At 39.6% G+C, this 24,943-nt stretch overlaps 8 protein-coding genes across 12 annotated transcripts; 4 read left to right on the forward strand and 4 right to left on the reverse strand.

The window, feature by feature from the left end:
- The first annotated feature begins 1,086 nt into the window (after nt 1-1,086).
- Nucleotides 1,087-3,743, forward strand: Mtmr6 (Myotubularin related protein 6). The gene is made up of 9 exons (XM_088043836.1): nt 1,087-1,205; nt 1,251-1,364; nt 1,418-1,738; nt 1,788-2,048; nt 2,094-2,226; nt 2,272-2,504; nt 2,553-2,932; nt 2,980-3,106; nt 3,157-3,743. The coding sequence occupies exons 1-9, from the start codon at nt 1,182-1,184 to the stop codon at nt 3,604-3,606; spliced, it is 2,043 nt and encodes a 680-aa protein (XP_087899962.1). The 5' UTR covers nt 1,087-1,181; the 3' UTR covers nt 3,607-3,743.
- Nucleotides 3,744-4,145: 402 nt separating this feature from the next.
- LOC148169859 (bridge-like lipid transfer protein family member 3B) lies at nt 4,146-10,667 on the forward strand. 3 transcript variants are annotated; one of them, XM_088043309.1, is made up of 15 exons: nt 4,146-4,395; nt 4,447-4,648; nt 4,695-4,886; nt 4,933-5,158; nt 5,204-5,769; nt 5,817-5,852; nt 5,898-6,153; nt 6,207-6,242; nt 6,327-6,419; nt 6,899-7,725; nt 7,772-8,138; nt 8,185-8,495; nt 8,539-8,673; nt 8,893-8,904; nt 9,202-10,667. In XM_088043309.1, the coding sequence occupies exons 1-15, from the start codon at nt 4,352-4,354 to the stop codon at nt 9,937-9,939; spliced, it is 4,041 nt and encodes a 1,346-aa protein (XP_087899435.1). In that variant the 5' UTR covers nt 4,146-4,351; the 3' UTR covers nt 9,940-10,667. The 3 variants fall into 3 exon arrangements, with proteins under 3 accessions (XP_087899435.1, XP_087899436.1, XP_087899437.1); XM_088043310.1 differs by lacking the exon at nt 6,207-6,242 and having other exon boundaries at nt 4,147-4,395; XM_088043311.1 differs by lacking the exons at nt 6,207-6,242; nt 8,893-8,904 and having other exon boundaries at nt 4,148-4,395.
- A 33-nt stretch (nt 10,668-10,700) lies between these two features.
- Nucleotides 10,701-11,271, reverse strand: LOC148169860 (protein dpy-30 homolog). Its single transcript, XM_088043318.1, has 2 exons — nt 11,098-11,271; nt 10,701-11,021 (listed from the first exon to the last, which is right to left on the reverse strand). The coding sequence occupies exon 2, from the start codon at nt 11,018-11,020 to the stop codon at nt 10,781-10,783; it is 240 nt and encodes a 79-aa protein (XP_087899444.1). The 5' UTR covers nt 11,021; nt 11,098-11,271; the 3' UTR covers nt 10,701-10,780.
- Nucleotides 11,272-11,333: 62 nt separating this feature from the next.
- On the reverse strand, nt 11,334-13,060 carry r-l (rudimentary-like). Its single transcript, XM_088043314.1, has 3 exons — nt 12,771-13,060; nt 12,234-12,723; nt 11,334-12,180 (listed from the first exon to the last, which is right to left on the reverse strand). The coding sequence occupies exons 1-3, from the start codon at nt 12,918-12,920 to the stop codon at nt 11,399-11,401; spliced, it is 1,422 nt and encodes a 473-aa protein (XP_087899440.1). The 5' UTR covers nt 12,921-13,060; the 3' UTR covers nt 11,334-11,398.
- Nucleotides 13,061-13,232: 172 nt separating this feature from the next.
- On the forward strand, nt 13,233-13,995 carry LOC148169862 (ganglioside GM2 activator-like). Its single transcript, XM_088043317.1, has 4 exons — nt 13,233-13,324; nt 13,375-13,530; nt 13,572-13,745; nt 13,791-13,995. The coding sequence occupies exons 1-4, from the start codon at nt 13,268-13,270 to the stop codon at nt 13,968-13,970; spliced, it is 567 nt and encodes a 188-aa protein (XP_087899443.1). The 5' UTR covers nt 13,233-13,267; the 3' UTR covers nt 13,971-13,995.
- On the reverse strand, nt 13,904-17,472 carry l(1)G0020 (RNA cytidine acetyltransferase l(1)G0020). 2 transcript variants are annotated; one of them, XM_088043312.1, is made up of 6 exons: nt 17,162-17,472; nt 15,853-17,115; nt 15,576-15,806; nt 14,736-15,525; nt 14,140-14,686; nt 13,904-14,084 (listed from the first exon to the last, which is right to left on the reverse strand). In XM_088043312.1, exons 1-6 carry the CDS (start codon nt 17,267-17,269, stop codon nt 13,997-13,999), a joined length of 3,027 nt encoding a protein of 1,008 aa, XP_087899438.1. In that variant the 5' UTR covers nt 17,270-17,472; the 3' UTR covers nt 13,904-13,996. The 2 variants fall into 2 exon arrangements, with proteins under 2 accessions (XP_087899438.1, XP_087899439.1); XM_088043313.1 differs by having other exon boundaries at nt 13,979-14,102.
- A 16-nt stretch (nt 17,473-17,488) lies between these two features.
- LOC148169864 (ras-related protein Rab-33B-like) lies at nt 17,489-18,603 on the forward strand. Its single transcript, XM_088043315.1, has 4 exons — nt 17,489-17,636; nt 17,689-17,955; nt 18,003-18,263; nt 18,312-18,603. Exons 2-4 carry the CDS (start codon nt 17,728-17,730, stop codon nt 18,474-18,476), a joined length of 654 nt encoding a protein of 217 aa, XP_087899441.1. The 5' UTR covers nt 17,489-17,636; nt 17,689-17,727; the 3' UTR covers nt 18,477-18,603.
- On the reverse strand, nt 18,517-24,734 carry Ubr1 (Ubr1 ubiquitin ligase). Of its 2 annotated transcripts, none has more exons than XM_088043307.1 (2): nt 24,357-24,734; nt 18,517-24,075 (listed from the first exon to the last, which is right to left on the reverse strand). In XM_088043307.1, exon 2 carries the CDS (start codon nt 24,060-24,062, stop codon nt 18,774-18,776), a length of 5,289 nt encoding a protein of 1,762 aa, XP_087899433.1. In that variant the 5' UTR covers nt 24,063-24,075; nt 24,357-24,734; the 3' UTR covers nt 18,517-18,773. The 2 variants fall into 2 exon arrangements, with proteins under 2 accessions (XP_087899433.1, XP_087899434.1); XM_088043308.1 differs by lacking the exon at nt 24,357-24,734 and adding an exon at nt 24,176-24,302.
- Nucleotides 24,735-24,943: the final 209 nt, after the last annotated feature.

A 24,943-nucleotide genomic window follows, 5' to 3' on the forward strand; every position in this document is an offset into this window, starting at 1 on the left:
AAAGATGAAGATCTAACCGAAAGTTCAACTAACTGAAAATAGGTAGTCAAAAAAAAAACACTGTTCTAAATTTAAGTTTTCGTCGTACGACAATCGCAGTCATAATCATAATAACAACTTAATTAAAGTTAAAACTCACTATTAAGCAGATTTTAATGTGTAATATTTTTTACTTAAAATAATTGAGTTGGATTATATTATCAGAATTTAAAAAATTTTGGAAAATCAAGCTCTAGGAATATAAAGAAAGTTTATGACGCAAATTTTGTGGTACTGTCTAATCCTAGAAGTCTGAAAACTTCTCGCTTTGATTTCTTCAGAATTTGAAAAGTGCAATTAGTTCTAGATGCTAAATTTCTATTACTGAGTGCTTAAAAAAATTATATGACTAAAGAAAAGACTTCTGTTTAGTCTAAAAATTTATTCTACATTAATAAAATGTTAATTTAATAAAGTTTAAAGTTGTTTTTGCTTTTGTAGGTACGCCCAAATGAATGTAGAACATCTTTTTTTTTTAATTTATAAGTGTTGAATTTGTGTAATTTAAATATGTAATCAAAGAAAATTTATTGGATCAATTCTTGGTGTTGACAAATTATTAAAATTACAATTTATTCCCAAACACCAAATTTTAACAAAAAATGCTGACGCGCGTTTCGATAGCAATGCTATCATCATCAGAGCGATGATTAAAGGTTTAATCATCGGTCTGATGATGATAGCATTGCTAATGAAACGAGTCAGTTAGAAAATAGTTCAAGCCATAAACCTAATTCTTTACTTTACATAAAAAGTACATTTTGTACATATGTAATTTGTTTTTTGTTTTGTAAATAATGTAAATAACCAAAAATTAAATTCTTTTTTAAAATTTCATCCACAGGGACCGATTAAAATAAATAACAAATTAAAAAAATACCATTTAGTCAACTCATTATACAACTATATTTGTTATGCAACCAATAATACACTGGCAACTGTAAACGTTGCTCTTCGTCCCCCACCCATCTAAACCAGCCTTAATGTTTACCTGTCAAAGTCACCTGTCATTGAAGACAGCAAACGTCAAAACTTGACAGTCCACAGTTGTGTCCGGAGGAGTCTCAATCAGATAAAACGTGTCAACAAACACTTAATAGGGCCCCAGATAAAAACAATTGGAAGTTCTATTGATAAGAACAATGGAACTGATCAAAACTCCAAAGGTAAATACTGAGATACAAATTTCATTACACCCACACTAATTGTAGGTTGAAAATGTTCGAATGTTGGACCGATTTTCCAAAACACCATCATTGGGGACACTTTATCTCACAGCAACACATCTTATCTTTGTTGATCCAGATGCTAAGAAAGAAACATGGGTAATATAACATCAATAAAAACAGTGTTTTTGAATGACCGATTTTTCACTTAGATTCTCCACATGCACATTGCTAATGTAGAAAAGTTGACACTGACTACAACTGGGTCGCCTCTTTTAATTCGCACTAAGACATTCCTCTCTGTAACTTTTGTCATCCCCAAAGAAAGAGACTGTCATGATATTTATGTGTCTTTGCAACAACTGTCACAACCTAGCAATGTTGAAGATCTGTACTGCTTTACATATACATCACCAGTTGAAGAAGTTCCCAAGTCTGCAGGGTGGGAATTCTTCAGCCTCCAAGCTGAGTTTGAAAGACAAGGAGTTCCTAATGAACAGTGGTGTTTAACCAAGTTAAATTCAGACTATGATGTAAGTCTAACTTTTAGTTTGTTTAGTTTAACTGATTTTGATTGTATAGTTGTGTGAAACTTACCCCAAGTATCTGATTGTACCTGCATCTGCCAACATCACAACTCTAATGGGGAGTTCCAAATTCCGCTCAAAAGGACGCTTGCCCGTTTTATCATATCTACATAAAAACAAGGCTAGCATTAGTAGATGCAGCCAACCTCTATCAGGATTCAGCGCAAGATGTTTAGAGGACGAGAAGATGCTAAATCATGTTTTGAGAACTAATCCCAACTCCAATTTCATGTATGTTGTGGATACTAGACCAAAGGTACGGCAAAAAAATGTTAAACATTAAAAAAACATTTCAATTTAGATCAACGCAATGGCAAATAGAGCTGCTGGAAAAGGCTATGAAAACGAGGCATTTTATGAAAACATTAAATTCCAGTTCCTAGGCGTTGAAAACATCCACGTGATGCGAAATAGTTTAACCAAAGTCATTGAAAGTACGTGACTCATATCCGCGATTAGTTATACAACTTTTTTTTTAGCTTGTGAACAGAAAAATCCGACAATGAACAGCTTTTTAAGCGGTCTGGAATCCAGTGGCTGGTTACGCCACATAAAATCAATCTTAGACACTTCATGGTTCATTGCTCAAGCAGTTGACGACGGAATTAACGTCGTCGTTCATTGCTCAGACGGTTGGGACAGAACAGCACAAGTTTGTTTCTTGGCTTCACTTTTATTAGATCCGTATTACAGAACTATAAACGGTTTTCAAGTATGATTTTCATCTTTGTCGCCTTTGAAAATAACTCTTGTTTTTAAGGCTTTAATTGAAAAAGACTGGTTGGCTTTTGGTCACAAGTTCTCAGAACGTTGTGGCCACATTCAAGGTGATAGTAAAGAGATTTCTCCAGTTTTTACCCAACTCTTGGATTGTACCTGGCAGTTGATGCAGCAATTTCCTTCAGCTTTCCAGTTTAACGAGAAATTCCTTGTGACTTTGCATGATCACGTTCATTCGTGCCAATTTGGAACTTTTATTGGGAACAGCGAAAAAGAGAAAACTGACTTAAAATTGTCTCAACGAACGTACTCACTATGGGGGTACATGGCTAATTGTTTGAACGAGTACGAAAATCCGCTGTACAGTGCAAGCGACGTTGCAGGAGTTTTAGTACCAGTTTTGGCCCCACAAAACATCACGTAATTATAACTGCGAGATTTTGGTATAAATTCTAACTTTTATTCAGTTTTTGGCGCGGCATGTACTGTAGATTCGAATCGGGCGTCCACCCCAGAGAGCCCCAAACCGATCTTCTTCTCGCCACTGTGAATCACACACATTCCCTTGATGATCACATCAAGTACCTGTCCAAAGTAGTCTCATATTATTTTGATTAGATTTTGTACTAATATAGCGGTTCCAGCGGATATCTTCCATGAAATCCTTCATTGCAAAAGCTGTTGAAAACAAATTCAACAAAATGAACGACTCTCGCAGTAGAACCACACCAACGGATAATAGATATTACTATGAAAAGAACAAGGAAGCTTCCGACCACGATCACCCTTTGAAAGACTCCACGACCAGTAAAGCTGAGGATTTGACACCATCACTTGGCTCACAGAACCTGTCCAAAGATTTGGATTCCGTTGCTCTTGATTGGAAGTCTTTGCGTAACACGCACGAGTGTATTTGTTCCTCGTATTTTGATCAGTTGAGTAAGAAGACGCATTGTCGGAGATGTGGGAATATTTTTTGTATGCGGTGTATAACGAAAAAAACTATTCTTCCAGGGCATTCGGATCAGAGCAATGTTGCGGTATGTAAGCCTTGTTATGATATACTAGTCAATTCTACAGAGACAGCGGAGTAAACAGTTGTTACAATGAATATTTTGAATTATTTATTTTTTTATTTGATGCTATATACACATAATATTGAGCTTATTTTAAGCCCTCAGCACTGGGTGTGAAGATTGTTCAGTTTTAATAAATTTTGTTATTTACAGGAGACTATTGTTTGATTTATTACGGCCATAAATGTCACCAAAAGTAAAGAGTCTATTAAATTTTAATTGTAGTACTTGAAAAATCGATTTTATCCAAGTTCCAGTTGTCTAGAAATCGCTCCTATTTATGGAATAATTAATGCTTAATGTGTTGCTATAAATATAAAAGATCAATCAGCCGCCAACTGACCTTTTGATCCTTATCTAATCAAAAACAATAAAACGATTGAATAAGTACAAAAAAATTGTACGAACTGAACTTCAAACGTAACCAACTAAAGTGGTAGTTTTTTGTGACAAATTTTGGTTTGCTGGTCTTCACAGCTTCTCTTCTGGTATTTTTTTTGAATAAAATAAAGTTTCCTCTTTTTGAATTTTCAAAAAAAATCCCCACCCTTACGCCGTGTCACGTGCGCATGCGCGTCCTTTGTCAATGAATGTTAAAAATGTCAAAATCCCAGATTTTTCGGACTGTGGGGTTCGGTTGTGTTTTTCTAATTAAATTAATTTCCAATTAAAGTTTAATTTCCTTAATTTATTCTAGTCATGTAACAAACTCGTGGAAACGTTGTGTCCTAGTAGTTGTAGTAATAAAATAAAGTGAGAAAAGATGGTGTCTATAATAAAAAACCAACTGTTGAAGCATCTATCTAGGTAAATGTTTAATAATCGCCCTTAATTTGTCATCCTTGACTTGAATATTAGGTTTACGAAAAATTTATCGGCTGACAAAATCAATTTGAGCACGTTTAAAGGAGAGGGAGAGCTCTCAAACTTGGAACTGAATGAAATTGTTTTGACTGATTTATTGGAGCTCCCTTCGTGGTTGCGTTTAACGAAAGCATGGTGCAATAAAGTCTCCTTTAGAATACCTTGGACGAAGCTAAAAAGCGTTCCTATTCACCTGGTAAATGCTCTCTTAACTTAAACAAAATCTGACTGTATAATTCTAGAGTCTGGATGAAGTCAACATAACTGTAGAAACATGCGAGGAATTGAGATCAATGTCTGCTCAGGGGGGGCTATCATCATATGCCATACCAGGGAAATATAGTTTTATCCACAAAGTTATTGATGGCATCACTGTCACAGTGAACACTGTGAACATTCTTTTTAATAGCCCTGCATTTACAGCGAGTGTTCAGGTTTGTCCTCAACTCTTTGCTACCAAAATCATGATTTCCTCTTCAGCTGTCTAGAATAGTAGTAGAATCAAGGACTCCAAAATGGTGCAAATCTGATCTCAGAATGACAAGGCTCAAAGATGCAGAAAAAGGGCAGTTACTAATTTTCAAAGAGCTTGAATGGCAGACTGTGAGAATTGAAGCAAAGTCGACGGTGGACAAGAACTTAACACCACTAAGATTATTGACAAACCAAGCGAGATGTCGCATCGTCATAAAAAAGCGACTATCAGGTACCGCCTAGTTTGACTCCCCACAAACTATAACAAGATTTTTAGATTGTTTCATCATGGGATCCCGTTTGGTAATAATCCTGGATGACCTCCTGTGGGTCCTTACTGACTCGCAACTAAAAGCAGCCTTACACTTCCTTGATTCCTTAGCTGGTCTAGTACAAAAAGCCACTCAAATCACGCGGAAAGCGAAAGCAGCTCGGAAACTCGAAGAATTCCCGGAGTACCAAGCACAGTTGGCTCAAGAAGCCCGATCCAAAACCGACCATAAACCTAACATCTTTTCCTTCTATGATCTTGTGGAAACTTCCTATCATTTCCTTTCAAATCAGATTGTTTTGCACTTATGCGACGATCCGGGTAACGGCAGGTCCACTCATCCCAATTTAAAAGACGGTGGTGCTCTACAAATCGCAGTGAGGAGATTCCAGATTGATTTTTACCCTTACCATTTGGCAAAAGGTAACAGGAAACACTGGCCCAAATATAACGACGTTGCTGTCCCTCATACAATGTGGCAAGAACAGGCGCTACTTAACTTCAAAACTAAGTTTCTAGACTTGGTTGATCGCAGTAAAGTTCAACACACCCCTCTAGCAAGATCTTCTAAAGTAAGTTATCGATTGTCTTTGATTCTGGACTAAATTTCTCGTTGCAGGTGTTTACTTATGAGGACGATCTGATCCGTACTGAGGTAAGTGTGATGACGAGTTTTTCTCAATAAACGTTGTTTTGGCAGATGGCGGATCCTATCATCATTCCCCATCTTGAAAGAAAACCAGTAAGTCCTCATCAGAGAGAATCGCCCCATATGTCCCAACAGCCTGACCAGAAGAAACCTCCAGTAAGTCCCCAGCAAAAGGAAGTCAAAAGACGAATTGAAGCCCAACTTAACAAACTGATGACGACGTGCGTCATCATGCGAATCGAAGATTTCACCCTCTACAAAGTTACCACATCAGGGAAAAAACAAGCTTTGAAAGAGTTCATCGCCGGTAAGTCTGTAGAATAATAAGGCCCTTGAAATAAACTGCATTTTCTTCATTAGCGCAACATAAAAGGAAAGATAAAAATGCTCCAACAGGTACTGAATTGTAGTTTTTTGTGTAGACGAGTTTAGTTTGAATTTAGATTGATTTGTTTTTTCATGCAATGTTTTCTCTTCTAGGAGATCGGGATCACATGTCTTTGCCCAAAGACGCAAGCATTGTCCATGCGGAGTTCATATATTATTACTACCCGAGTGATATTCCATTTCCTTGTAAGTAGGTTAAACAGTTTTATCATGCAATGTGTTATGATTATGAAATTTAGTAGAACTTGGGTTACTAAATTTCTAGTTTATGACGCAATAAAGGCGTACGATTAAATTGAGGAGCCGTTTTGTTGTCTTTCAATATTTGCTAGAGATTATTATTTTTACAACTATTAGCACACTTGTAGCGATACTGTTTCAAGGCTATAAATTAATTAATTCGGTACTTTCTTTATTACGCTGAAAACATGTTTTTTCAATTTTTTTGCGATTTTTTGAAACTATTACATGAATATAAAATTAATTAAAGTCATTATAAGTTACGTAATGCTTGATAAACTATTAATAAAAAACCAAAAAACATTTTGTTTGTATTTGTGTTATCAAGTTAAACATTTGCTTTTAAAGGAATCCGTCGGAAAAACAATTTCCCGGAAATAAAAATGCATTTTGTGGCTCGTTTCACCTCATTTTTTCTTCTTCAGTGCCCCCTCCCAAGTTCTACGTTCATTTAAATCCCGTCCAAATCGTCTTCGACGTCGACAGCTGCCTCTGGCTCAACTCCTTCGGTCTAAACCTATACCAGTCCTTGATGGCATCAAAACAACAAACTGCAGCGTCAAACTACACATACATTGACGTGAAAATCGAGGCGATTCTTCCCAGAGTGAGTTTTGAGAGCACCGTTGAGTACCCGACCCAAAGAGATCGTCCGAAGTCTCTCAACTTCCAAGTTACTCGAGTTACCATAACGAATGTTAGAAGTCTTGAACAGTCCTCACGTGCGGATTTGGCGAAATGTGTCGATTCGTTTCACATGGGGTCTTTGTTCTTTGGATCGGAGTTTCCGTCGAGGATGACTGATTTTTATGTAGTCACTCAGAAGTTTCTTGATCACATATCAGCGAGTGATAATATCCGAAGTGTGCCTAACGAGTTGAATTGTTCGTCGCTGGAAGCTCTGGTGGAGCAGTTAAGCAGAGAGTTGCTATGGACTGATGCTAAAGACGTGTGGTGCGTTAGTTTGGATCCAGTTTGGGGCGACTTCCTCGGAGCTAGAGCAGTAGGAACTGGGAAACCAGTGCCGTTTTTGGATGCCGTACCCGTGACGGTGTGGCTGCACACTCACATGGATCCAAACTCCACAATTAAAGAGTCCAATGTGAATGCCGACATCCATGCACTAGCTCACATTTCCAACCTCGTCAGTGTTCAGTTGAATCATTACCAGTACCTGTTCTTATTGCGTCTGGCTGAAGACGCGTCGGAGATGGTCACGTTTTTGTCCATGGACTCCAGCAGGATCTTAAAAGTAACGTCACACTCGTACCAAATCATTTTATGACCCCAGATTTTAGGTTGAGAGCAGCGGGTCGTTGGTAGTGGGGGCTCTTCTACCTCAGTTGGAAATAACTTTCGTGATGCCGTCCCAGTGTCCAGGAAAAGAGTCTTCCGGGGGAGACGTCGAATCTTTTGTCCCTGATTCTTCAAGCATTGCTGATGACATAGTTGTTGGGTCGAGCGCGACAGTCTGGCAGACAAGCACTCTGTCGATTACCCAGCAAGATAACTTAAGAAAGACGCTGGCTAATGGATCAGGAAATCTTGAATTATCGACGAGTCACTCCATGGATTTCACACAGAGCACACCAGAAATCAAGTCGATGGCGAAGAGCGCGCAGCAACCATTCACCAACATGAACATCCAAAACAACTTCAATGCTGGTAAGACAGTCAACTGAACTTCTCGTTTCCACTGACTCATTTTCAGGGTTTTCAACAATGAAGAAAGGTTTTTCCAATTTCATATCCTCATTTGATAGTGCTTTAAAACCCAGTCCGGACGACGCGAGTGATACGGCGTCTATAAGAAGCGACGCTTCTAGTGACTCGGAGAATTATGTCATGATAAGCATGGAAGCGTCGGAGGCTGCGAATTCTGACCTCATGTTCATTGTGAAGGAGTTTTCCACGGAAAACTCCGGACCGGTTGAAGTAGCCAGTGAAGTTTTGGAAGAGGAGAGCACGATCACCACGACTAGTGACCACTCTCTGACAAGTAGTTGCCGGCGGAAAGATTTAGTAAGAGTGGTGATGCAGTGGGTTCCAAATGCCGTTTTTTAAGATTTCAGTTTCTACGTTCAAGTTGAACAAAGTCGAGTTTTTGCAACAGTCCATGGGGTATTCGTCTTCCATTAAAATACAAGTCGGCAACGTCAGCTGTGACGACTGTTCTTCCATTCCGTGGGACGAATTTCAGGTAGTCAAGTTTTTGGTTTTTCTTTTCATGGCTACTTCTCATTTTGAATGTTTTAATAATACGACTATTGTAAAATTTGGTAAATATTGCGAATTTTATAACACGTTACTACTGATAGGATTATCAGTCATACACTTGTACATACATAAGGACTCTTTGATCACATGAAAGTTCTTATATTTTCTTTTTGCATGCATCTGAATGTTGTGTGTGGCACAGGCTAAGATGAAGGTATTGGAACATTTACAGTCATTTCGCATCTTGTCGTGCACGTGATTTGTTCTAGAATAGTCGTAGATTACTAGTATAGTGTTTCTCCTCTTGTTGCTACCAGCCTGTCATAAAATCCGTGTGCGATCGGTAAGACTAATCCCAACACCTCAGTCTTTTGTTTTGTCATCATCCACTCATCACTTGTACCCGACCTTTAGTGGGTACTATCAGCACTACCAAGTAGACTAAGTAGCCTGTAGTTTCTGTAAGTTGGTTTACCCTCCCCCAAACTGACAAACTTTTTTGTTCATTTAGAGCAAGTTTAGTTCCCGAGCAAGAGCGTGGACTGAAAATCCTTCAAGTAACACGACGTCGCCTAAAGTCAAACTGCGATTAGACCACACTTTAACGTTACCAAGCTCAAAATCAATGATGCAGTTGGATTTCCGGGACAGAGAGAACTTGAAAAAGCTTTTCCGGGACCTTCTCACCATCAAAGTCGCTGATTTGTACTTGGATTTATCCATGAGTACTGTGACGGGTTTAGCTGACCTCGCTGAGGATGAGATAATCCCAGTGCCCATGCCCATGCAGATTTCTGTAGACAATCTCCAAGTACATTTAAATGAAGATCGGCCTCCTGTTAACATAACATCTCCAGGCCCCATACCAATTGATTTGAACATAACGCAGTTGTATATAACTCGATCAGATGATGGCGTTTTTAATATTTTACCAACAAAGCCGGTTCTGATGTCATCAACATCGTCGATTGCTTCAGATCAAGATCAGAGCACCTCGAGGTTAAATCGGCAATTGACTTCAGACAACGAAGAGTTACGCAGGCGGCTCACGGCGTTTGAAAGAGTCTCTGAGGAGAATCGTTCGCTGAGAAAATCAGAAGAGGAGACTACAGTTCTGCGGTCGTGTTTAGCATCCGCGCAGGATGAAGTGTCGCGACTTTTGGAGGAAAAAAAGAAACTACTTGAAGAAATAAAGCAGCTGAAGAGCCAAGTAAGCTCTACTAACAGACCATGGATAAGTAAGAGATAGCAATGCTGTTTTGACTGTACAAACTGCTGCTCTAATGTTAAAAAGACATAGTGGTAGTTTAGTCAGTCTTTGATTACTCAAGTAGTCGCAGTTTATATGTGGAAAAGTAGCCATTTCGCTATTCTTTAGCGCTTGTTTAAAAAAGTTGTGTAAGGCTTCATTCAAATGGAATATGATTGGTGTTTTCATGGCAATGGATATCTATTCAAACTTGTTTTTGGCACAGTTTGAACTAAATACTCTACTTTATTTGGATATTAAATATATGCCATAATTACGACCTGTAATGTTTACTCACGTGGTGCAAATTAAGTGCAAAATCGTTGCAATAAGTTGTAATATAAAACTGATATTTCTTTCAGTTCTTAGACTAACATTTCTTGAGCTGTGAAGTATATTTTGATACTATTAGTTTGTTATACTTATATGATTGGTTGAATAAGTGTAAATATTTATATGTAAAGTTTGAATTCAAAAATATGTGTAGGTGTAAATAAATTTGCTTCAGAGCGTCAATGCCAAAGAATGTTTGAATATTATAATCTTCACTGATATATTCTTCCATCCACTGAATTTTATTACATTTGACACTGTTTACACTTTGTTTTCATTGTTGTACGTTATTTACTTTATATTTTACCAAATATTTCATATTTCCCTGTTTTAGAATGTACTTAGATTTTTATTTGAGCTATTTATCGTTTTTAAATAAATACAATCATGAACAATACGTTTCAATAAATCGTTTCCGCATCAAAACATTCTATTATTCACCACCAAAAAGTGGCACACGTAATTTATTTAAAAAAATATTATACAACATAAATACCATATAAACTTCCTAATTTTTGGGCTCGGGCTCTGGTGGCGGGGAGTTTTCAGGACCTTGTTCATACGTCGCTTTGTGTTTGAGTAAATATGCTGCTAGTGCCGAAATCGGCTCTGGAGGACGTTCTTTAGCAAGATGAGACAGTGCTTGCATCAAAATTGGCACAACAGTTTGATCCAAGTATTGTCGAGTTGGTAGAGAACCCAAGTCCACTCTGGTCTTTTTGGGTTGCGTGTCTTGACCACCTTCCATACTAAAAACACACAAAAAAAAGGAAAATTTTCCAACTAAATAAATGAAAACGGTTAGTGGATATAACCTCAAATTACCTTGACTTTTGGCTGCTCCGAGAAACGTCGTCAACAAAAAGGGAAAAACGCGTGCGGTTTCAGCACAAAAAAAGGATTTATCTTCAGTTCTTTAGGCGAAGTGGAAGATGACGCTTCCTCTATCCTCTTAAAAATTCAATTTGTTATTTACATTTGAAATGAAAATAAAAAAATCGTTCGGGCGTTTCCGTGGTTGGCACGGCCGCGAAATTCAAACTTCAATAGGCCACACCCACTTTGGAGTCAATAAAAAATAACATTTTATTAAATTCTGTTCTCAAAAATGACGAAATTATTACAATTAAGAATGGATTCTCTTTTCGTAAGCAGCCCACAAGACCTCCTTATACTTCTGCGCTTCAGCTGCAGGATCTGCGGATTTGGTGATTCCTCGCCCTACCACTGCAACATCTGCTCCTTTTTGTAACATCACAGCTTCAGGACTATTGTACTGTTGCGATAGTCTGTCTCCCACAGACTCTAAATGACACCCTGGGGTCAATTGAATTAAACCCGGTTCTTCAATTAACTGCGCGTTTTGTGCAACAATTCCAGTTATCAAGTCTCCAAATTGTTTCGCCAGCTTCAACGTCGCTTGGACGTAGTTCTGGTCGGTTAAACTTCCCGCAGAGCTGGCTTCAGCTAGGAGAAAAACTCCTCTTTCTTTTAACCCTTCGCTTTGTTGAAGACCTTCTAGAATTCCCTTGCCCATGACAGAATGAGCAGTTACTAGACTCGCCCATGATGAGATTTGGTACATGCTCTTGCTGTATTGTAACTGAACGGTGTTACCAATATCCGCGAACTTTCTGTCTTCAAACAAGATGAAGTTATGGCGCTTTGCGATTTCTTGGAGATGTTTGATAAAGTTTAAATGAAAGTCCTCCACTATGTCTATGTGTGTTTTAAAGAGACAAATGTGGGGGCCCACTTGTTCTGCCAAGTTGAGGAGGTCCGTGGCGGAAGTTAAATCAGCAGCTACACATAACGTCGTCTTCTTAGAGGCCATAATCTGAAGGAGATTTTTAGCGACTGTATTTTTTGCATGTTTGACTCTGTCTAGAAATGATAATTTCAGTCTATCTACAAAGAAAAAGAAATAAATCTTATATTTGTTTATACAGACAGAGACTCACTTTCTTTTATGAGGACGCTAGGGTCCACTTGGGTATTCTTGAGATAAACTTTGACTTTTTCCACCATATTATCACTCACACAGTTGGCTTCCTTGAGCAAACTCATGAGCTGTGTTAGTGTTAGCAGTGCATGCATTTTTATTCCATTTTTGCTGAGTAATTCAGCTCCTCCTTGCTCTCGGTTTAGGAGGACTATGGCATCAGTGCATGTGATCCCTGAAGATTTGAGATCCGTTACAGTTTCTAAAATACTGCTCCCTGACGTTACTACATCTTCAATAATTAAACAGTTGTCTCCTTCATGGAACTCTCCTTCAATTAATTTCTTTGTTCCATAATCTTTAACTTCTTTTCTTCTCATTACCATGGGAATTCTATTTTTAACAGACACGGCCGTTGCAATAGGTAACGCAGTGTAAGGAACCCCGCAGATGATATTAAATTTTTCCAAACGTTTCAAGTACTCTACAATCAGCTCAGCTAAAGTCTCCTACAAAAGAAACGTAAACAAGAGGGGTTGATAGCTAATTAACATACCAAAACTTGAGGGTAGCTTACAATGACCCTCAGATCACAATACACGGGGGTTATAAGCCCCACTTTCGTCTTGTACTCGCCGAATTTGACTGCGTTTATCTTGTGCAGTTCTACAGCAAAGGACTTGAGTTTTTCTTCAAACTGGCTCATTTTGAATTAATTAAAACCAATTAATTAAATTAAAACCACGTGTTGAAACTATTAATGCCGGGCTATAAACACGTGGAAACTATTTAGGGTACGACTCGTTCTAATGCGCACAGTAAGTAAAGCAAATCCCTTCCAGTTCACCTTGGTACTGTGTAAACAATACGGTCGGTACCACTTGATTTCTGACCAATCAAAATACGATAAACTGAGACTTAACACCAGTGACTTAACTTAAATCACGTGATTCTTTTTATTAGAAGCATTGTGCTAATCTTTATTTGGTTTCCTGTCCGCACAATGCAGTGTGGTCAAGATAATGATCGTTGATTTTTTATTTTAATATAATCATGAAAAAGTACATTGTTATAATTTTGCTTCAACTGGTCCTGTTGGTGGAAATTTACGTACGTCTCCGCCTCCAACGTTTTTTATTTAATAAAGACTCTAATTCCAGAATTCTCGAAGAATTGAAAACTTACACATTGCTAAATGTACAAATCAAAACTATCCCGTTACAGTCAGTAACGTTACAGTACAACTTGGTACTAAAAAAAGTGTTAAGATTAGTGGTACTTTAAGTACTGCTGTTGATCTAATTGGGCCCATTAAGGTAAATTAAGAAGAGATTGAGCTTTTGTAACGTATTTCTAGGCCTCTGTGTACTTAAAACGACGGATTTGGGGAGTATGGCTTCCAGTACCATGCACAGAAGATGTAGGGTCTTGTACTTGCAGTAACTTATGTGACTATGGATATCCAGCTAATGAAACTTGCCCTAAAGACTTTAAAACGAATAACGTGCCATGCAGGTGTCCCATCAACAAGGTTGGTACTTTTAATCATGGCATGAATAAAATGGTGTAATTTTAGGGAAACTACACAATTTCACCGTCTTTCTCATTTGATGTGGAAAAAGAAACTTCGATATTATCAGGGACGTATAAAGGATCAGTTACAATAACACAAAGTGGACAGTTTTTGTCGTGTTATACTATTTATTTTGTTTTTTACGACACAGATATCACCGACGTTACGGTGAAACAAGTATAAAATTACATAATATTTTAGACTTCTAGTTATTTTCTTTTTTTGTCGCCTTTCTTCTTCCTCTTGGATTCCTCCTGAACTGCCTCTTCTTTATTCTCGTGCATTCTTTTTTCCCCACTGCAAAACAATCATTCGCTAAAAATATTTATTAAATTGTAACTTTCTTAGTCACCTTTTAACGCTAATTATGCTTTTCTTTCCTTTCCCTGTCAACACTTTCCCCCATTCCTCCTCCGAGCCTTTTATCGCAAACTGCGTCAAAGACTCGTTTTTCAACTTCTGCAACTCTTTCTTTTGTAACTTCTGTAACTCTTGGGCCGCCTCGTCTAATTCTTGTTGCATCGACTTGGCGACTGGTGTCAAATGGACATCCTTTCTAGGCACCAAACTCTTCTCAATATCTTCTTCAAGAACCGAATTCAGGTACTGAACGCACCTCCGGATCAGTCTATTAAATAAACCGAGAAGTTGAGAAGACGGGAGGTCTAACTCTGTGGCTATAGTGTCGACGGTTTTGTGTTGAAGACCAATTCCAAGCAAAATCGCCGACTGGACTGCGGATAAGTGGACATCTCCCATTTTATTCAAAAAGTACAATTTTGATAGGATCGGTACCAAGTCAATAATGAGGTGGTAATCAACCAAGTTGTTGCTGTACATTTCCAAACGTTTAATATCGTAGCTCGTCACTTGAATCTCCAGTTCCGTTCTAGTCAACTCTAAAAAGACGTTTTAGTTAATTAGTTAATCACCGGTATTTCGACTTACTGCTTGGAGTGATTGTCCGCGCTTTGTTATTGAGCACGCTGAGGGCCAAACCTGGAGAAAACTTGTTGAATTGGAATGACAATAGATTAATGAAGCGTCGTCGAAAGTCAGTCCAATACGCCGAGAGCCAGTCGTCGGGATTAGCGTCTTCATTATTCAAAACGTTTAACATAATACAAGAGTGTTCTCCAGTCAAGTCATTCGTGGTTTGTCTCAAATACACGGGGACGTACCCCGCTCGTTTCCAGAACTTGAGTAATTGCTCAGTTAAACCAAAAGAAACTCCCAAGTAATCTAATTTTTCCGGGGGCCTGTCACTCAGTTTTAACAGTAGAGGAGGGAGATTCTTTCTTGGTTCAATCGTCTCTTCTAACAAACCAACTTCTTCTTCGGTCACGTTACTGATTTCTTCAATGGTTTCATTTTCGTCGGTACTTAGTATTTTGAATTCATAGTACTGCTTGAGGATGTCCAAGGCTTTGGCACCGTAACCCATGCCTTGGTAGTCTGGATGGGTAGCAATTCTGACAATCCTCGCACCTGAGAGTCTTGGGAAGTCTGGATCTTGATACTGCTGACTCACAGTCCACGGGATCAAGTCTCCAGACGCTCGTTTGCCTCTTGATAGTCCTTCAACGACTGAACTTTTTGAGATTTCTCCCTCAAGACACACTTGTACTATTACAAGAACTTCAGGGAGAGTCTTTCTGTTGGGATCTACAGGTCCTAGGAGACAAAACAAGTGGTGGGCGGGAGCGTCCGACATCATTTGCAAATCATTTGGGGTGTTCTAAATTTGAAAAAAATTATAATTATAGTTTTAGAGCGCCCGATCCATACTTTATAATGCGAGGCTACATATAGAGCCACTAGTCTTTGTAGGAACTCCTCTGAAGCCTTGTGGTAACAAAACAGAGTATCTCTGTTGATATAATAGAGATCGCAGTTGTCAGGCGAGGGGCATCCGGACAGAATTGGGGCCACGGAAGTTGCGTCCAGGCATAAAAGTTTTGTTAGCCATGTCTCGACATCATCGCCGGGCTTGTACCGAATTGATTCATCTAAAGTAACCTGAAATATCTTCATGAAGACATGAATCAACAAATAAATTAAGTACCTCATGTAAGGTGCGACCTGTGGCAGCACCTGAATCTTTCTTATTAATTGCGTTTGTATTGGCCCCCACTGGAACCGCTTGAATTCGTAACTGTTGCAACAACTTTAAAGAAAGGGAGCGCCCCGTGCCTTCGTAGCCATTTATAGTAGACGCTAGGAAAACTAAGTAAGGCCCCAACATAGACTTAACGTACGGAAGAGGAATAGCAGCCGCCTCGTCTATCACTAATAGCTCGGCTTGGGAGAGTTTTTGACTGTCTGTGGGGTGAATATACTGGATAGTCTGTCTGTGATCCCGGAAGATGTTAACTCTAACAATCGCCTTGTTGAACTCTGGATTTGTGCTTTGTACCAAACTGTAATCAATATGTTCCTGGTATTCAAGTGCGTCAAATCCTTTGAAAACGAATTCGAAAAATGTGTTCAAGTTTTCAGGACTCGGACTGGTCACAAAAATGTTAGAGTACCCAAAAGCTACAGCTGCTGCTACTGATAGTCCTAGAGCAGCGGATTTGCCTCTGCCTCTAGCAGCAGTCAGAGAGACTGTAGATCTTAAAGTTTTCTCAGAAATGGCTTCAATGAATTTAAGAACAGCCTTTGCTTGATCTAATGTTTTGCAACAATTGACCAAGTTGCCAACAGGCTGCGTGTCTCTTAACTGAGTTTTAAGGTCTTCTAATTCCATGTGATTGGTTGTTGGTTCTTGACTTGATTCCACGGGGGCTACGTGTAAGTTATGTGAGGACACTGGTAAAACTGATAACTGGTCATCCACAACTAAGCAGCGTTTACATGACGCTAATGATAGCAAAAATCGCTCATTAAATCGACAAACTACATCTTGGTGGGCTTCAGTTCTAAACCTTTGATGCACATCCATAGTCATGGTATACAACTGTTTCAGCGATGTAAGTGAACGTAATAAAATAACAACCAAACCTCCTCCTTCCACAGTTTCTATAGTTCTAGCCAACAAATTTGGAGTAAGAGCTTCAAAATCTTGAAGGACACACATCCCATAGGTGTTCCCTAAAATTTTATGAGTCTCTGAATAGTAACAGTATCTGATTTTAGTCGACGAAAGAAAGAGTTCAAAAGGATCGTCCTCGTTCACGTTGAGTTTCCCAGCTTGGATTTTATGCTGGAGATGTTTCATACGCTTTTTACGGTGGCTACTAAAGCCTAGTTCTTTTTTGTAGCACCACAAAACCGACGGTCTTGCCTTGACTTCAGCTTTTGCGAGCATGTGATGGAGAATCACGACCTGAAGTAGTCAATTAATATTTAAATAAAAAATAAGTGGAAAGTACCTGGTCTCGACCCTTGTCACCTACGATGGCAAACAGGGTTCGGTGGCCTAATTTCACCCCATTTTCAATTAAAACACGGATTCTATTGTCGATCTTTTTTCGAACCATTTTGAGAAGTTGAAACACCACGTTGTTTTCAAAAAGTTGTGGTTAGGTTTCTGTCATCTGTCAGCTGTCAAAATACTTATTCTACGATTTTTAAATTCGTGGGGCGTTGAATCGAATAAGTTTTTGGGAAATGTCTTAATTTAATGCCGAAAAGACGCAAGTGTGAGTATTTAAACTTTTAAATAAGGCTAATTTGATTTTTATCCCGTGACCTTGATTTTGAAGTGTCAAAACAAACAGATGATAGCTGTCAAATGCGTCAGCTGTTGTTCCTCTCAATATTTTCCTTCTTTTGAATTTTAATTTTAATTAATGTTCGTGCCCCCATGACCAGCAACTATGCACCAAATGTGATAAAGTGATAAAGGTATTTTTAGAGATCTATCCAGAAACAGAAAATTAATTGCGCAGTTATTTAGTAAGAAGCTCCAGTGAAATTTCTTTACGTACTTGAATTAATGGAGCCCCTAGAAAACCCCACATCTAGTGGGGCTGTTGTTCCCCATGTCGACATACCGAAGCCCTATAAGAAGATCTTCAAAATAATTGTAATAGGCGACTCTAACGTTGGGAAAACCTCATTAACGTATAGGTTTTGTGAAGGGGGCTTTTTGGAGCACGCGGAAGCGACAATCGGCGTAGATTTTAGAAGTCGTAACTTAGATCTTGATGGAGAAGAAATCACTGTAAGTTCTAACCAGTCAAATATATTTTTTACAAAGTTCAATTTAAGCTGCAACTATGGGATACAGCAGGACAAGAGCGATTTCGTACCTCCATGGTAAAACACTATTACAGGAACACACACGCTATAGTCTTAGTCTATGATGTAACAAATGCAGCAAGTTTTGATTCTTTGAAAAAGTGGGTAGAAGAGTGCAACAGAAATTGTCTTCACGATGTCCCAAGAATTATGGTTGGTAACAAATGTGATGGAGTGGCAGCAGTAACTACAAATGTAGCACAGAGATTTGCTGATCAGTACAACATGCCTGTGAGTCATCAGTTTTTTTGTGTTCACTCAAAAACTTTCTAATTTCAGTTGTTTGAAACTTCAGCAAGGTTGGATTCCCAATGTGATAATATTGAAGCTATTTTCTTAACTTTAGCACATAAGTTGAAAAATCACAAACCTTTCTTACCGATTACCGACAATATAAGAGTGGATGCTCCAGAACCAACGACAAAATCATGGAGATGCTGTTAATGTCAATGGGTAATGACAGTTTTTTTTTAAGAAAATGGAGTCTAATTAGGATTTTTGTATTGTTACATTTAATATAATACAACTTTTCATTTCTCTGCTAGAATAAATAGTAATTTCATCTACTAAATTATACAACAATGGTGGGAGAGTGAAAAAAATGTACAGTAAGTACTCCTAAAATGAAAATTTCCTTAAAACATTGTAATCGGCTGCGATAACAAATAAATTAGTACTGGTACACAAAATGTCAACAAATCTCTATATAGTTAGTATTAAAAATCACAATTTGATAAAAATCTATAGATGATGCCATTGCGTTGTAATCACGTGATTATTTGACTCTATTGCTCTAGCAATCTCTTCATGAATGCTATGACTCAACCAGAGCGTCTGTAACTTCTTGTATCTATCTGTACACAACCGTAAAGGATTCCCTCTTCTTAATCCCATATCAGTCTCTCCATAATCATCTAAATATGGGGGAGAAACGAAACTTCCCCTGAGCGGAGTAGCTAAGAATAAAATTTCACACTCTCTGACTCTCAGAAAGATTCCAACACCGGCTCCACACATCTGAGCGTGGTAATTGCAAGCCCCCACGTGCATATTGTTGAGTTCCATTTGACAGCAGTAACTTTGTGAGCAAAGGATTTCACCACAGACGAGACACATGCTGGGTGTTCTGGCGTCTTCATCGCTATTCGGGCAAGTGAACGTCGAAACAGTGTTGATCAATTCGCTGTAGTCGCTCGGTAGATCAATCAAACGATTGACCGGCAAAGGTTCATGAACCACTTGAAGCGCGGTACCTCCAAGGTATTGTCGTACTTCTTCGTGCTGACACCACTTGTTGACCATCCTAAGGACTCGTTCTGAAGTAAACAAGGCTTTGGGAGTTTGTGGCAAATCTAAATATGTACACATGTTGGCGAAGGTGTCGCCCCCGACTTCCAGTAATACTGATGGTGCAGGTACATCAGTCAAGTAATGGTAGAATAAACAGCAACACCGTAAGAATGGAATACACGCGTCTTGGACGTACTTCCAGACCGAGTGCCCACTTAAACCATCCTTGTGCTTCTTCATGAGTTTCAGAACTTGTAAGACTTCATCGTCTTCGGTTAAGCCGGTGTCCATTGAGTCGTGGAGTTGGTCCAAATCCATCAAAACGAGAATTTTTGAAATGTGAGCGATAAACACAGTACGAAGAGTGTGTAGTTCTAAGGTACTACCCGTTGGAATGGGCGTTGGTGCCTCTTTATCTGCCAAACTCGGCAAAGCGAACGTCAATGGTATCAAAAATCCAAAGGAATCCCATTGTAAGATGGAAGGACTTTCATAAGGGTGCTCGTGTAAGATCGATAATAAATTCAAAGCGTGGTTGTTGATGACGACACTGTTCTGCCACGTGGTTCCTAGTACCCCCACGATACGGACTAAATTCTCGATGCAGTCGCGTTGTCTACTCGATAAGTGTCCCAGAAGTGGTTTATTTAGGTCTCTTAGTAAAACCTCAATAGCGTGAGTGGTGTACGATAACGACTTCCACGCCATCGGTGCTAATCTCTTATCTGACGGATGCGGATTTACATTCAGGCCTCTGGTATATGTGACTTGAGCAAACACCTGAACCATCTCTCTTAAATTGACCTCCAACTCTGGATAACCCGTTGGAAACAAAGACTCGAATTTGTGTTTCAAGTCTCCAAAATCTTCCTGCACGTTGTCAAAGACGCAAGAGTAAAAAACTTGGTATGGTTGTAGTAAACAGTTCGCGTCACAAATGGCCATGGACTCCGAGTCTAGATTAGTACCATTGGATCCGTTTAAACAAGCGCTGCAGTGAAGGTTCGAGCAGTCCGCCGGGCTGCATTTGAGGATGCCGTGACAAACTTTGACTTTCTTCTTTAAGATGACGTCGACACAGTCTAAGTATTCATCGTAACTCGTGTGGTTCGCTGGATAGCTTGGTTGGAGGATACTCAAAGGAGGTACCAAAGGCAATACAGTATTACTAAGACACTCGCAAAGGGGGCACAGGAATTCTTGTTTATCGACATCGAAGCTTGCAGGATGTCGTAATCTATACGGTCTTCTGTGTTCTCTTATCATCACATTATCAAAGTACTTCCTCCAACAGTCACCGTGCATAACGTGCCCACAAGTACTGGTATGCGGTGCTGGCCCGAGATTCGAGCTCAAGTATAAAGGATTCTGCAAGTTCGCCAGAAGCTCGTTATTCTTGTGTTGGCACAAAACAGTGCTTTGTTGGACAAAAGCGGCCAAAACCAAAGTCGGTCCGTTATTCGTCACCTTCTCTTCTTCTTGACACAGAATACAAACGTAGGTCTTTTCAACTCCAACCCGCGTGGTTTGTTTAGGACCCAACGCCACCGGCTGCTCTTCACAACTCTCACTGACATCCATCAAGTCACTCTGTAATTTTGTCGACGGTTGTTCAATGTTAGTTTCTTCGAAAAGCTCCGCGTTTTCTTTCATGAATGTCTTCTGCATGGCGGTGATTTGTGCCATGATCTTCGCTCTTCTTTCAGCTGCGAGTTTAGCGCGTCGTTCCTTTTCGTTGTCGACGTTAGCAGACGTGGACGTCTCGGGTTTTTCAGTGTTATCTTCATGGTCTTTCTGGTTTGCTACGTCCTTGTATTTTCGTAACACCCACTTGACTAAGCCTTTGTGGGCGTCTACTCTCGGGCAATCCAGAAGTTCGGTAACCAAGTTGAAGATGTTGAATTTTGCAGAGTTGTGAATGAATTTAAAGAACGGGTAATTCTTAGATTCTTCTTCTTGTAAGGCGTAACCAATTAAATGTAGCACTTTGTGGAGTTGTAGCTCTGAGTAGCTTCGTGCTCGAAGGTTAATGCAACGTTCGAGGACGATTTGCATGGTGTGGAGCATGACGTCACATTGTAGCAAGTTGACCAACATATGGAACGATTCGTTGAGTTTCAAGAGTTTTGGAGGTGGACAGCATTCCAGGTCGCCCAAAGTTTTCCGGCGTTTTCTTTGCGCTTCTTCGGATTTTGAGAGTTCTTCACGAGTGTAATGGTAGAAGAACACGTTGTAGTAGTCGAAGTATTCGTCTTTGAGCTCGTAAACTCCTTTTCCGGAGGTCTGAGTCGGTTTCTTAAAAACTGCGAGTTCGTCTATGACGTCATCTAAGGCCGTTTCGTGGCCAATATCATCGGTGATTATTTTATTGAGTTCGGAATGAGGCATCGGCTTGATACACAGATGTTGGATAATCTCTTTTTTTATTCTGTCTTCAGTGGTGACGTTGCTAATCCCCGGCATGTATCTCTCCCCGACGACCACAATCAAAAGTTGTAAAAACTCTTCAACTAAACTTATGGTTTGTCTCATGCTGTCTTCTTCAGGTGACTTTAAACTGGTGACTTCGTAGTCAGCCGAAGCCCAGTTGATGAGGTTGAATTTGTGCAAAACGTGGATGAGGTACTCGTTGCTTTCTATCAACGAAGCGCACATTTGGAGGAGAGTTATATCTCGGTCTAACATCTCAGTTCTGCATTTCACGTTGTGGTAGAAGTAGAGTTGGTTGAGAAGGGCGTATCCGTTTCTTCTCCACATCCCTGCATGGACTTGGGCAATCATAACTTGAGCACGCAAAACTGGTTCCATGATCTCAACGGGCGTTGGTTTGGGCGCCGACATCTCATTGAAGTGAAGATCGAATTTGTCGAGGTACAAGTGGAGCCCCGCAAGAAAACGAGACAGGGGCAAATGGATAGAAACCGGTTTTGAAGCAACATCGTACATGATACAAGAAGCGCTGTGATCGACGAGCTCGATGGCCTCCCATCGATCATGCGGATCGTAGCAAGGATTTTCGTCAAGTTTCTTCAGAACGGCCTTGTAACTTTTGACAAGGACCACACGGTCGTTACTGCACCATTTGATGGCTAAAGAAATGCAGTATGCGAGGCGGATGTGCAAATTGAAGGCTGATTCCCATTCGGGTTCGTATTCCATGTGCTGACCCACTTGTCTAGTCACTGCATCCATTCCTTGCATTTTCGTGAATAAATTTAACATAATGAAGAGCCCGTGAAGAAAGTTCTTCCGTAAGTCATCGATCCAGTTCTCTGGGACTGAGCTGAGGAGATATCGCAAATCGTAGAGCATAAAATGTGCGCGTTTAAAAGTGTGACTCGATGGACTTCTTTCGAATTCGAGTTTACCAGCTTTGTTGCATTTGCCTGAACATTCAGACATGAAAGTATTTAGAAGAATGTACAAAACGTCGTCGCAGGCGATTAAATGGTGGGCCAAAGTAGGGACTGTGAATAATTGCACCGAAAGCGAAGAAATCGAAAAGGAATGATCATGATCGTCTTTGATGAAGTCTTTCATGACGGGACCATAGTTCTTCGTGAAGATCTTTGCTAGTTCTTTCTTGTTCTCGTACTCGAGGAGCATCCCAGAAATGAGGAGGCGTTGCCATTGCGATCTGGCGCTCTTCCAAAGAGTCGAGTCTTTGAGCAGAATTCCCTTGATGATCGAGTTTTCATTCTGAGGTGATTCGAGCGCAGCTTCGGCGAAAATGGCACGAAAGCCAGCACCATGGCCTAAGAAAGTTTGCAGCCATGTTAACAGTTTCGTCGCGTAGACTTGATGAGCGATGACATAAGCGTGATTGACTAAAACTTTCAATGGTTTATTTCCGTGCCTCGATGTGTATTTTTCAATGTCTAATTTCAAATCGCTACAATGTTGGAACGAGGCACATTTGACAACGGCTCTTCCTTCTCTGTCGATGTTAGTAACGAACTCTATGGCATTTCTTTGACTGCATTTCAAGACGCGGGTCAGAGTCCCAATAACTTGCTCAAAAGTGTGAATTTCGTCGTTATACAGAATGGTACAGTACATATCTTCGTCGAAAAAACTATCAGAAATATCTCCCAAGCGAATATCCGAGACTTGTCCCGTGTTGAGTAAGTTATAAGCGTACCATAAGACGGCTTCAAAAACCAGGCGAGTACGTTTTTTCAAGTCTTCAGGTAAGCTCCGGTTGGATTCGGTGTTTTCTTGAGTACCTGCAATATGGATCTCGCAAAACGGCGCTTTTTTCCAAGCCTCGACATCGCCGCAGTCGCAACAACCGCCCCCTTGCGACGTCCCCATTTTATACTTGTGGAAACGGTGTTCAGAGTGTTTGAAACAATCAACACAAAGAACACACGTGTTGTCCATCCCACATTCTCGACAGCTGTAAGTTGGTTCACCTAATTTGAAGACTCTCCCACAAACTGAAGGGGGCTTGTCCATTTCACTCAGTCTTGATAAAACAGAAGCTGGATTTCCATTACAAATGAACTCTTCTAACGTTTTAAACAGGATTTTCTGGCCGCGCTGCTCGTCAAATCGCCAATTTAAGCAGCTTTCGTTCAGAGGGGGGCTGTAGATCTTGGGGACCCATACCTTCCAGTGTTGCTTAAAGTGGGTTGTGGTCAGAGTGTCTTTGGAGAACAAAGACAGCCATTCTTCGACGATCTCCTCCCCAGAGACTGCGGGGTCGTTGCTGTACATTTCCTCATCGCCTATTTCCATGATGTCATACCAGCTAAAATAAAACAAGTTCAGTAATCCTGTCATAACCTCAATTTTAAAAGCGAAAAAGAACAACAATAATCAGCACATTTTACGTAAGATAATAAACTTACTACGTCGTGCAATTTGTTGTTGATAAGGCCAGAAAAAGCCACTTTTTGGAAACTCAAGTAAAAGCAACCAAGCAGATACACTTCACGTTCAACTTTCACGTGAAAGTGAATTGCCAAAACCTGACCACAATCAAATTTAAAATAGATGACGAGTATTATTAACACAAAGAAACGCAATTACCTTTCATCAGAGTTGCAATCAAGGTTAAGCCCTTGAACATACGACACTTTTCGAAGGTTTTCAGGAGTTCGTGGCACTGCAAATTTCGGTAGATCACTGCTTGATTTCAAAATTAACTCTTCTTTTAACGTATTTTCGTCGAAAAAATAACACTTTCTGACCCGTGAACTTCCGTATCTTCTAAATTGGGCAAATGCCAATTTGTGATGACAAATAGAATGCAAATTTTTTATGCGTTATAGGGAAATGTGAAACAAAATGAAGTGTGCACAGGAATTAATTAACGTTAACAATACGAGTTTTACACTATTTTCCATAGAATTATATTAACACAATAAAGTCATGGACTCATGGTTCAAACTTGTGAAGTTAGCTCACGAATGTAGAGTTTTCAAAATCAATTGCTCGTTACACACTAGAAAAATTATTTTTTAACACAATTGCTTGCTTAATAAACGAACCAATTTAAGTGTTTAGAAGCTATTTAATGCGTTCACTTTACATACATTTTGTATGTATGAATGCCACAGTGAATTTAAGGTTAACTTTTCTTGTCAAAGTTTTGTTTTTTCTTAAATCTGCGCTAC

Source organism: Gnatocerus cornutus, chromosome 8, assembly GCF_029298725.1.
Source record: "Gnatocerus cornutus isolate USDA-ARS CGAHR chromosome 8, icGnaCorn1.1, whole genome shotgun sequence".
In the NCBI taxonomy this organism is placed as follows: domain Eukaryota; kingdom Metazoa; phylum Arthropoda; class Insecta; order Coleoptera; family Tenebrionidae; genus Gnatocerus; species Gnatocerus cornutus.

Coding starts and splice junctions, on each gene's coding strand:
- Ubr1 (XM_088043307.1), bottom strand. CDS start 24,062: ATGGAAATAGGCGATGAGGAAATGTACAGCAACGACCCCGCAGTCTCT.
- r-l (XM_088043314.1), bottom strand. CDS start 12,920: ATGAGCCAGTTTGAAGAAAAACTCAAGTCCTTTGCTGTAGAACTGCAC. Junction 12,724..12,770: donor TAAGCTACCCTCAAGTTTTG/GTATGTTAATTA, acceptor TTTCTTTTGTAG/GAGACTTTAGCTGAGCTGAT. Junction 12,181..12,233: donor TAGCGTCCTCATAAAAGAAA/GTGAGTCTCTGT, acceptor TTTTCTTTGTAG/ATAGACTGAAATTATCATTT.
- Mtmr6 (XM_088043836.1), top strand. CDS start 1,182: ATGGAACTGATCAAAACTCCAAAG. Junction 1,365..1,417: donor ATGCTAAGAAAGAAACATGG/GTAATATAACAT, acceptor TTTTTCACTTAG/ATTCTCCACATGCACATTGC. Junction 3,107..3,156: donor ACATCAAGTACCTGTCCAAA/GTAGTCTCATAT, acceptor TAGCGGTTCCAG/CGGATATCTTCCATGAAATC.
- LOC148169862 (XM_088043317.1), top strand. CDS start 13,268: ATGAAAAAGTACATTGTTATAATTTTGCTTCAACTGGTCCTGTTGGTG. Junction 13,325..13,374: donor TCCTGTTGGTGGAAATTTAC/GTACGTCTCCGC, acceptor CTCTAATTCCAG/AATTCTCGAAGAATTGAAAA. Junction 13,746..13,790: donor GCAGGTGTCCCATCAACAAG/GTTGGTACTTTT, acceptor GTGTAATTTTAG/GGAAACTACACAATTTCACC.
- LOC148169860 (XM_088043318.1), bottom strand. CDS start 11,020: ATGGAAGGTGGTCAAGACACGCAACCCAAAAAGACCAGAGTGGACTTG.
- LOC148169864 (XM_088043315.1), top strand. CDS start 17,728: ATGGAGCCCCTAGAAAACCCCACATCTAGTGGGGCTGTTGTTCCCCAT. Junction 17,956..18,002: donor TTGATGGAGAAGAAATCACT/GTAAGTTCTAAC, acceptor GTTCAATTTAAG/CTGCAACTATGGGATACAGC. Junction 18,264..18,311: donor CTGATCAGTACAACATGCCT/GTGAGTCATCAG, acceptor TTCTAATTTCAG/TTGTTTGAAACTTCAGCAAG.
- LOC148169859 (XM_088043309.1), top strand. CDS start 4,352: ATGGTGTCTATAATAAAAAACCAACTGTTGAAGCATCTATCTAG. Junction 5,770..5,816: donor CTCTAGCAAGATCTTCTAAA/GTAAGTTATCGA, acceptor TTCTCGTTGCAG/GTGTTTACTTATGAGGACGA. Junction 6,154..6,206: donor TTTGAAAGAGTTCATCGCCG/GTAAGTCTGTAG, acceptor TTTCTTCATTAG/CGCAACATAAAAGGAAAGAT.